The 11,957-nt window shown below is 36.1% G+C and overlaps 1 protein-coding gene across 1 annotated transcript; it reads right to left on the bottom strand.

Moving 5' to 3' along the window:
* Window positions 1-3,924: 3,924 nt before the first annotated feature.
* On the bottom strand, window positions 3,925-4,860 carry LOC122431173 (olfactory receptor 143-like). The gene has a single exon (XM_043452308.1). It carries the CDS (start codon window positions 4,855-4,857, stop codon window positions 3,925-3,927), a length of 933 nt encoding a protein of 310 aa, XP_043308243.1. The 5' UTR covers window positions 4,858-4,860.
* Window positions 4,861-11,957: the final 7,097 nt, after the last annotated feature.

The raw sequence follows: 11,957 nt of genomic DNA on the forward strand, positions 1-11,957 counted from the left end.
CTCCACTAGTTTTGTTCATAGTGATGCTTCCTAAGGCCCACTTGACTTCACATTCCAGGATGTCTGACTCTAGGTGAGTGATCAAACCATCGTGATTATCTGGGTCATGAAGATTTTTTTTTATAGTTCTCCTGTGTATTCTTGCCACCTCTCTTAGTATCTTCTGCTTCTGTTAGGTCCTTACGATTTCTGTCCTTTATTGTGCCATCTTTGCATGAAACGTTCCCTTGGTATCTCTAATATTCTTGAAGAGATCTCTAGTCTTTCCTATTCTATTGTTTTCCTCTATTTCTTTGCAGTGATCGCTGAGGAAGCCTTTCTTATCTCTCCTTGCTATTTTTTTGGAACTCTGCATTCAAATGGGTATACCTCTCCATTTCTCCTTTGTCTTTCACTTCTCTTCTATTCACAGCTATTTGTAAGGCCTCCTCAGACAACCATTTCGCCTTTTCGAATATCTTTTTCTTGGGGATGGTCTTGATCCCTGCCTCGTGTACAATGTCATGAACCTCCATCCATAGTTCTTCAGGCGCTCTATCAGATCTAATCCCTTGAATCTGTTTGTCTCTTCTACTGTATAATCATAAAGGATTTAATTTAGGCCATACCTGAGTGGTCTAGTGGTTTTCCCTACTTTCTTCAATTTAAGTCTGAATTTGGCAATAAGGAGAATTTAGCAAGGAGGGAGAATGTGCACATGTTCATGTATGGCTGAGTCCCTTCACTCTTCACCTGAAACTACCACAACACTGTTAACCAGCTATACCTCAATACAAAAGAAAAAGTTTAAAAAGTTTCAAAAAAAGAAAGAAAGAAAGCATCAAGTACATGGATGGATCTAGAAAATTTTATGATTAGTGAAATGTCTCATATAGAAACATAGTATAAGACTTATATGGGAATCTAAAATATAAAACAAGGATGTGTATACATCAAAACAGAAAGAGGTTCACAAACAAAGGAAAAAAAAAAAAATAGAGCTGACCAGCAGGGAGAAGGGCAAGATAGGGGTATAGGATTAAGAAGTGCAAATTACTATGTATAAAGCAGATAAGCAACAAGGAGATTCTTTATAGCACAGAGAATCATACCATTATCTTGCAATAACTTTGAATGGAGTATAAATCTGTAAAAATACTGAAACACAATGCTGTGCACCTGAAAATAATGTTTTAGCTCAACTATATTTCAATAAAATAAATTTAAAAAATTAATTCCAACATGAAAATTTAGGAAATTATAACAAAAATGTCTTAGACAAACCAAAAGAAGTTAATACTATATTCTGAATGGCGTGATGTAAGATTTCAGGCACAGAAATCAAGGGAGGTAAATCCAACTGGCATGAGAAATTTAGAATGAAAGACCTATATAGCTATCTACACATCTAAATCCAAAATATTTTGTATACAATATTTACATGACTCTGTGTACTCTTAAAGTATATCTACCAAGTATTTATTTACAGAAACTAGCAAGAACTCACAAAGCTATAATATATGCTATTGTAGTTTTTAATTATAAATATGTCTATATACAAAATATTTCTCCAAGTAAAAAGACAGTCAGCAAAATCAATGACAGCACCAAATTCACTCACTGATTTGACTAAATAAGCTCTTTTAAAACTTATCTATCTCATATCATTTAGCTAGATTTTTTTTTTTTCATTTAGCTAGATTTTTAAGGTCAAATATTGGGGGGAAATATAGCTATAAGTACTGAATAAACTATGTTGGAAACATTTCATGACCTTTGTAGATACCAAATTCTATTTAAATTATTTATTAAACCATAAATGAATGTTCAGTGAGCACTCTAGCATGCCTGTTACGTTTGATGATAAAGTAAGAAAAATAGGTATTTTTAACCTTTATCATATTAACATAAATTATCTAAAAACTAAAAATATTCTTATATTTAAAGCTGAATTGTGATGATTTTATCTACTAGATAACATTTACAAATAAAATAATCAAAATCCTAATGTCAGTTTGTGCTTGTTTGTGGAATGTAATTTGTCTGCTGGTTATATGAATGAAATATCAATTACCCATCAAAAATTCTCTTTTTATTTATTTTATTGAAGTATACTTGATGTAAAATATTATATGAGTTACAGGTGTACAATAGAGTTATTCACAATCTTAGAGGTTATTTTCCATTTATAGTTATTATAAAAATCCTGGCTATATCTCCTGTGTTGTACAATATATCCTTAAAGCTTATTTTATACATAATAGTTTATACTTCTTAATCACTTATCCCTTTATCCTCTTCCCACTTCTTTTTCCCCACAGGTAAACATAAATTTGTTCTCTACATCAGTGAGTCTGTATCTCTTTTGCTATATTCACCAATTTTTTACAGTTTTCTGATTTCACATATAAGTGATATCATCTTTGTCTTTTTTTCCTGACTTACTCCACTTTGCATAGTAACCTCCAAGTCCATCCATGTTGCTGTAAATGGGAAATTTTCATTCTTTTGATGGATGAGTAACACTCCATTGTATATATTTACCACATCTTATCTATTCATCTGTTGATGAACATGTATCAGTTGCTCCCATATCTTGGCAATGATAGATAATGCTGCTGTGAGCATTGGAGTACAGAGATCTTTTTGAAATGGCATTTACATATTTTTCAGATATACACCCAGGAGTGGAACTGCTGGAGTATATTGTATTTCTATTTTTAGCTTTTCGAGATACATCCATATTGGAAAATCCCCATTGTGAAGCTCATTCAGAAACAGCTCTCCAGATGTTCTCTCCGTCCCTTCACAGCTTTTCTTTCCTTCCATTTTTTCATGAGGTGAACAGTGGGTTAAAAACTGGTCTCTACCTTTTTAGCTATGTGATTCTGAGCAAGTAAGACAACTATTTACTCAGCACTGGCGACCCCCCCCAAAAAAGAAAAAACTTAGACTTGCATTTTAAGGCCATTTGTAAGATTCTGACACACATTAACTACAGATTTAATTTTTCATCTAATAGACTAAAGGAATGAGTGGAATTTACAAATTAAAGACAAGGTTTCTGCCAAATATTTTTGCTTTGCTCTGGAAAGCAGGAAACACATCTTCTTTTGCAAAGGGGAGGCCCCCTTGCACAATGAGACAAGAAATTCTGACCAAACATTTGATAACATATTCTGTAGCCAAAAATATCACTGTGTAAATTTAATCACAATTACAATCCACAGATAAATGGACAAGTTGATGACAATTTCAATTATATTTATGACAACATATCAATTGACCAATATAATAAAAAGAGGCATATGTTATTGGCCTGGATTGAGAAAGGTGAATAGAATATTGTAATTTATTCATTTTCAAGTATCTTCAAGAATAAAAGAAAGAACTACAGTTGATTCAACAAACTATTCAATTTCTTTACCTATATTGCACTTAAAATATAGAATAGGAGATATTACTAAAAGAATCTTGAAATTTTGGGGAAACTTTTACAACTTACCATGTCCACATTTTTGTCATTACATTTCTGTTTGAATGCAATGGTAAGTAAAGATACTATTGAAATAGGAAAGGGCTCAATGTAATGGAAGCAAGAAAGAAAAGAATTGGTTAGACTGAACAAACATCCATAGCTTACCTTGGGTGAGAATGACCCACAAGGAAAAGAAGAGTGTTATCATTAGATGGGAAAGGTTATTGGTCCCTTGTCTGCAACTGGTATGGGATCACTTAGGGCTGAGGATGAGTCTTCAGGCAAAGAATAGGTTCACAGAGTTATATTATGCGACAAGAGAAGAAAAGACATCAGACATTAGAGATGAAGTCCTGTCAAGAAGACATTAGAAAGACAAGTGGTATGAAAAAAGAATGGAAGGAAGAGGATAAAGTGGAGCAGAGAAAAGAAAAAAGGCCAAGAAAAGGAGATATAAATGGTTTGGTTCAGTTTGTAATTCTCTTCAGGATTTTCTTCACAGCAATTTTGACATCCTTTTTCCTGAGGCTATAAATGAGAGGATTCAGCATGGGTACCACATTGGTGGAAAACACTGTGTAAAACTTTCCCTGCTCCACAAACCCAGAAGATGGTAGCCTGACATGAGTGAGCAGTGCAAATCCATAGAATAGACTAACTGTTGTAATGTGGGAACCACAGGTGCTCAAGGCTTTGGACCAACCTTTAGATGATGGCATATGACAGATATTGAAAAGAATCAAAGCATAAGAAATAAAGATAATGAGGCTGGATAATATGACAACTGTTCCCACAACAGCAGAAACCACAATCTCATTGGCATAAGTGCTGCTGCAGGAGAGCTGGAGCAGTGGGAAGATGTCACACATGTAATGGTTGATGATGTTGGAATCACAGAATATCAGCCTCATCATAAATCCTGTGTGGACCATGGCTCCAGCAAACCCCATCACATATGAACCAGACATCAGCAGAGAACACACCTGAGGGGACATGGCCGTTGTGTAGAGCAAGGGCTTACAGATGGCCACATAGCGATCATAGGCCATGGCTGTCAACACATAGCACTCAGAGTTGACAAAAAAGCAGAAGAAAAACAGCTGGGACATACATCCTCTAAAGGAGATGACATTCCTTTCGGCAATAAAGCTTATTAGCATTTTGGGGGTAAAGACAGATGAGTAACAGATGTCAATGAAGGACAGATTGAAGAGATAAAAGTACATGGGTGTGTGCAGGTGTGAATTCAGACAAATTAGAATCATCAAGTATAAATTGCCCACCACAGTGACCAGGTAGTTCAGCAGAAACAGGAAAAACAGAGGTAGCTGGAGTTTAGGTTGGTCTGTCAATCCCATAAGGATAAACTCACTCACAGAGGAGGCATTTTCCATAGTCATTTACTCCACAGTCATGGTCTGGAGGAACAGGGGCAGAAATGGAGATTAACAATGGAACTTAATGGACCTTCCCTCTTTGTCTCTGGAGTGAGAGCTGGATCTCTTGGTTTATAACCCCAGGGTTGTCTAAACACTCAGCAAAGCATTCAAAATACAAGACTTCTGATGATTATTACTGCAGATTTCTCATTTCCTTCTTTCTGCCCTTACTCCTTTTGTTTGTCTCTGAGCTGAACAAATGCAGATAAACTCCCAGTGTCTACACAACATTCCTGCCTCTCTCCAGGCTCTCTTCAGGATCAAGGCTGAAAAGAGAAATAAACAGGCAGTGTTCCCCCAAACCCTTCATTTGTATAGTTTGAGGTTTGAGGGGAATTGAGACAAAGGCAATTCAACACTCACCCGCTTTTTCCTCGATGGCTCAATGCCACTGAACCTTAAGACTCCTTCTGCCCTACAGTTCTGTGAGGTTCAAAGTTTCTGACAATGAATGAGGCAGTATTCATCATGTGGTCCTCAGTCTTTGACATGCTACAGAACAGGCCATATATTTCAGAATTTTTCCAGAAGGTCTTCTTCATGTGCAAAGAGAAAAGCAACCTTATAGGATCTCCAAAACAATCAGGTGATGCAAATAAGAATCTATTCCACTCCTTGTCATTCTGGGAAAGTTGAGTAGAAAAACAGAAAATTGTTCTCTCCCTTGAGATTTCCTTTCATGTTAAATGAGCCCACTGAGGGTGGAAATTAATGAGTCTGTGTTTCCACCCTGTGTCATTGATCTTTTGGGACACAACGTTCAACTCAATTTACAGTTTCACAATAAGAATTCTTAGTCCCCCAAGAAGATGAGTGTGTGAGCTGATATTCAGTTCTTCATCATCTCCTGGAATTTATGCCCAGTTCTTAAAAGGAACATCTAGGGCATGATTATTTGCCATTATTAGCACTTTCCTAGAGTCTCTGGGACTGCATTAGTGAGACAGTATATCATAGTTTAAGCATCTTCTGTGCTTATGGATTTCATCTCTGTCAAGAGGTGTAGCGAAATGGTTATGAGACTATTGGTGTGCCCCTAAGGTTTAAGTCTTGAAGTTAAACTTCTTAATTGTGAGACTATAGACAATGATATAATCTATCTGATCCTTGCATATATAGAGATAAATAGATAGATAGATAGATGGATGTATATCTATAAAATGAGACTTGCAAGTGAGCTATCTCATAGAACCATTTTGAGGGTTAAATGAGTTATGTCACCCAGAGTGTTAGGAACATAGCTAACATGTAATAAGAGATTGAGAAATGTTGGTTCTTCTCCCCAACTGTATTCATAATATCAGGATTTCTCAGCTTGGCTCGAATGAAATCTGGCACTACTGACATTTTGGTCTGGATAATTTTGGGGGGATGATTCTATGTATTACAGGATGAAAAGCATCCCTTTCTGCAACCCATTAGTGTCCCCAAATCACCAGATGTGAAAATGAAAATGTTCTCCAGACACTGTCATATGTTCCCTCAGTAGCAAAAACCTGTGTGTAAGAATTGTTGACCAATGTTTATTTATACCTGGTCTTCTAACATAATGGCCTTTGAGACAATTCTCTTACTTCTACTTATGTCCCTCCAGCTCAATGTACCCCAAATTGAATTCAGCATTTTCTTAGTTTCCACTGCTGGTCTTCTGGGTTACACTTTTCAAAGCTCTTTTCACCAATCTCCAAACAAGGAACCCATGAATTAGCATAAGCAGTTCTCACTCATCATTTTCATCTAGTCTTCAAGAATCAGAGAATCCATCTCCTTGAAATTTTTGGCCTTTCTTCTCACTTACACAGCTTCTGAACTGTCTCTTCATCTCAAATTTCAGTTACTCTAAGAGTTTTCTAATGTGGATCCCTATGGAATTTGACAATAGGTACCACTGTCACCTGCTCTTCATCACTATACAAATGCTCATTGAAACACACACACACAAACACACACAAATATCCATCTTTCTCTTCCTGTTCTCCATCCCTAATTCATACCTGTATGATTTTCAACATAAATTAGGTGGGATCAATATTCTTGTGGTACCTTATTAATACCATTTAAGCTCTAATCATAGTGAATCCAACTTGCTAATGATTGCTTTTATTTCCATATTCTTTCTTGTTTTTCTTTTTATTCCACAGACTTGCCCAGATTTTCTTCTGACTTCTTCTCCAGCTTTTGTAAATTCTTCTCTATATGTTCAACAGTTTCTTAGAGGAGGGAAAAGGTTAATGATGTTAACATTCCTTAAATTTCTACTTTCATGCCCGGTTTTCAGTTTGGTAAAGCCTCCCTCAAATGTGCAGGTACTTGCCTAAATTGGAGAGTGTTTGAGCCTTTTTAAGGAATAAATCTCTAGATTTTACTGGGTGATAATGGTGGCAGTTAACTTACTACATGGAGAGGTAGGAATATCTGAACATCCAATTACTTTTTTTCCTTTTATTTATTTTTAATTGAAAGATAATTGCTTTATAGAATTTTGTTGTTTCCTGTCAAACTCAACATGAATCAGCCAAAGGTATACATATATCTCCTCCCTTTTGAATCTCCCTCCCCATCCCACACTTCTAGATTGATACAGAGACCCTGTTTGAGTTTCCTGAGTCATACATCAAATTCCCGTTGGATATCTATTTCACATAAGGTAATGCAAGCTTCCATGTTACTCTTTTCCATACATCTCCCCCTCTCCTCCCTTCTGCCCTTGTCCATAAGTCTATTCTCTATGTCTGTTTCTCAACTGTTTCCCTGTAAATACATTCTTCTATACCATTTTTCTAGATTCTGTATACATGTGTTAGAATATGACATTTATCTTTCTCTTTCTGACGTACTTCATTCTGTATAACAGGCTCTAAGTTCATCCAACTCATTAGAACTGACTCAAATGCATTTCATTTAATGGCTGAGTAATATTCCAATGTGTATATATACCACAATTTCTTTATCCATTCATCTGTCAATGGACATCTAGGTTGCTTCCATGTTCTAGCTATTGGAAATAGTGCTGCAATGAACAATGGGATACTTGTGTCTTTTTCAATTTTGGTTTCTTCAGGGAATATGCCTAAGAGTGGGATTGCTGGATCATATGGTGGTTTTATTCCTAGTGTTTTTAAGGAATCTCCATACCATCTTCCATAGTGGCTGTATCAAATTACATTCCCACCAACAGTGCAAGAGCATTCCCTTTTGTCCACACCCTCTTCAGCATTTATTGTTTGTATACTTTTTGATAATGGTCATTCTGACTGGTGTGAGGTGATATTTCACTGTACTTTTGATTTGTATTTCGCAAATAATGAGCGATGTTAAGCTTCTTTTCATGAGTTAGGTAGCCATCTGTATGCCTTCTTTGGAAAAATGTCTGATTAGGTCTTTTCCCCACTTTTTTTTTTTCTTCTGCTATTGAGTTGTATGAGCTGTTTGCATATTTTAGAAATTAATCTTTTGTCATTTGCTATTATTTTCTCCCATTCTGAGGGTTGCCTTTTCATCTTGCCTGTAGTTTCCTTTGTTATGTAAAATGTTTTAAGTTTAATCATGTCCCACTCGTTTACTTTTGTTTTTATTTCCATTACTTTAGGAGGTGGTTCATGGAGGATCTTGCTTTGATTTATGTCATCAAGTGTTCTGCCTATGTTTTTCTCTAAGAGTTTTATAGTTTCTGGTCTTACCTTTAGGTCTTTAATCCATTTTAACTTTTATCTTCATGTGTGGTGTTAGGAAGTGTTCTAAATTTCATTCTTTTACATTTAGCTGTCCAGGTTTCCCAGCACCATTTATTGAAGAGGCTGTCATTGCCCTATTGTATATTCTTGCCTCCTTTGCCAAAAATAAGTTACCTGTATGTGCATGGGTTTATTTCTGGGCTTTCTGCCTTATTCCATTTGTCTATATTTCTGATTTTGTGCCAGTACCATAATGTCTTGATGACTGTAGCTTTGTAGTATAATCTGAAGTCAGGAAGGTTGATTCCTCCAGCTGCATTCTTCTTTCTCAAGACTGCTTTTGCTATTCAGGGTCTTTTGTGTTTCCATATGAATTGTGAAATTTTTGTTCTAGTTCTGTGAACATTTTCTTTGGTAATTTGATAGGTATCACATTGCATCCATAGATTGCATTTGGTAGTAGCTATTTTAACAATATTTATTCTTCCTACTGAGGAACGTGGAATATCTCTTCATGTCTTTATGACATCTTGGACTTCTTTCATCAGTGTCTTATAATTTAAAGTGTATAGTTCTTTTATCACATTAGGCAAGTTTATTCCTAGATATTTAATTCTTTCTGTTGCAATGGTGAATGTGATTGATTCCTTAATTTGTCTTTCTGATTTTTCATTGTTAGTATATATGTATATATAGAAATGCAAGTGATTTCTGTGTATTTTGTATCCTGCAACTTTGCTAAATTCACTGATTAGCTCTAGCAATTTTCTGACACTACCTTTAGGGTTTTCAATGTTCAGTATCATGATATGTGCAAACAGTGAGACCTTTACTTTTTCTTTTCTGATCTGGATTCGTTTTACTAATTTTTATTCCCTGATTGCTACAGCTACAACTTCAAAACTATGTTGAATAATAGTGGGAAAGTGGACACCCTTGACTTGTTCCTGATCTTAGGTGGAATGCTTTCAGTTTTTCACCAGAGAATAATATTTGCTGAAAGGCTTATTTCAGTAATTTCAGCTTATTTACTATTTTGAGATAGGTTCCTTCTCTGACCATTTTGTGAATAGTTTTAATCATAAATGGGTGCTAATTTTGTCAAAGGCTTTTGCTGCATCTATTGAGACTATCATATGGTTTTTAATCTTTCAATTTGTTAATATGGGGTATCATACTGATTGATTTGTGTATATTGAAGAATCCTTGTATCCCTTGAATAAACCCAACTTCATCATGGTGTATGAACTTTTTGATGTGTTGCTGAATTTTGTTTGCTAAAATTTTGTTGAGGATTTTGCATCTATGCTCATCAGTGATATTGGCCTGTAGTTTTCTTTTTTATATTGGGTGGGGGTTATCTGGCTTTGGTATCAGGGTGATGGTAGCCGTGAAGAATGAGTTTGGAAGTGTTCCTTCCTCTGCAATTTTTCGAAGGAGTTTTAGTAGGATAGGCAGTAGCTCTTCTCTAAATGTTTGGTAGAATCCTCCCGTGAAGCCATCTGGTCCTGGGCTTTTGTTTTTTGGGAGATTTTTGATCACAACTTCAATTTCAGTGCTTGTAATTGGGTTGCTCATAATTTCTATTTATTCCTGGTTCAGTCTTGGAAGATTGAACTTTTCTAAGAATCTGTCCATTTCTTCCAGGTTATCCCTTTTATCACCATATAGTTGTTCATAATAGTCTCTTATAATCATATTTATTTCTGCATTGCCTGTTGTAACCTCCCCTTTTCCATTTCTAATTTTATTGAATTGAGTCTTCTCTCCTTTTGTCTTGATGAGTCTGGCTAAAGACTTGTCAATTTTGTTTATCTTCTCAAAGAACCAGCTTATAGTTTTATTAATCTTTACTATTGTTTCTTTCATTTCTTTATCTTTTATTTTTGCTCTGATCTTTATGATTACTTTCCTTCTACTAATTTTCTTTCTGTTGTTGCTGTGGTTGTTCTTTTTCTAGTTGTTTTAGCTGTAGAATTAGGTTGTCTATTCAATGTTTTCTTGTTTCTTGAGGTAAGATTGTATTGCTATAAACTTCCCTCTTAGAACTGTTTTTGCTGCATACGTTTTGAGCTGCCATGTTTTTATTGTCATTTGTTTCTAGAAACTTTTTGATTTCCCTTTTGCTTACTTCAGTAACCTATTGACTATTTAGAAACATATTGTTTAATCTCCATGTGTTTGTGTTTTTTACAGTTTTTTTTTCCTTGTTATTGATATCTAGTCTCATAGCACTATGGTTGGTGAAGATGCTTGACATGATCTCAATTTTCTTAAATTTATTGGGGCTTGATTTGTGACCCAAGATGTGATCTATATTGAAGAATGTTGCATGTGCAGTTGAGAAAGTGTATTCTTCAGCATTTGGATAGAATGTCCTAACATATTAATGATATCCTTCTCAATAAATGTATCATTGAAGACGTGTTTCCTAATGAATTTTCTGTTTTGATGATCTGTCCATTGGTGTGAGTGGGCTGTTAAAGTCTCCTACCATTTTTGTGTTACTATCAATTACTCCTTTTATCTCTGTTAGTGTTTGTCTTATGTACTGAGGTGCTTCTATGTTGGGTGCATCAGTTCAGTTCAGTTCAATTCAGTCACTCAGTCGTGTCCGACTCTTTGTGACCCCATGAATCGCAGCACGCCAGGCCTCCCTGTCCATCAGCAACTCTCAGAGTTTACTCAGACTCATGTCCATCAAGTCACTGATGCCATCCAGCCATCTCATCCTCTGTCATCCCCTTCTCCTCCAGCCCCCAATCCCTCCCAGCATCATCAGGGTCTTTTCCAATGAGTCAACCCTTCGCATCAGGTGGCCAAAATATTGGAGTTTCAGCTTCAGCATCAGTCCTTCCAATGAACACACAGGGCTGATCTCCTTAAGGATGGACTGGTTGGAATTCGTTGCAGTCCAAGGGATCTCAATAGTCTTCTCCAACAACACAGTTCAAAAGCATCAGTTTATCGGTGCTCAGCTTTCTTCACAGTCCAACGCTCACATCCATACATGACCACTGGAAAAACCACAGCCTTGGCTAGACGGACCTTTGTTTGCAAAGTAATGGCTCTGCTTTTTAATATGCTGTCTAGGTTGGTCATAACTTTCCTTCCAAGGAGTAAGTGTCTTTTAATTTCATGGCTGCTATCACCATCTGCAGTGATTTTGGAGCCCCCAAAAAATGAAGTCTGACAGTGCTTCCACTGTTTTACCCACCTATTTGCCATGAAGTGATTGGACCAGATGCCGAGATCTTAGCTTTCCGAATGTTGAGCTTTAAGCCCACTTTTTCACTCTCCTCTTTCACTTTCATCAAGAGGTTTTTTAGTTCCTCTTCACTTTCTGCCATAAGAGTGGTGTCATCTGCATATCTGAGGTTATTGATA

The sequence above is a fragment of the Cervus canadensis genome, chromosome 29, assembly GCF_019320065.1.
Source record: "Cervus canadensis isolate Bull #8, Minnesota chromosome 29, ASM1932006v1, whole genome shotgun sequence".
NCBI classification, from domain to species: Eukaryota; Metazoa; Chordata; class Mammalia; order Artiodactyla; family Cervidae; genus Cervus; species Cervus canadensis.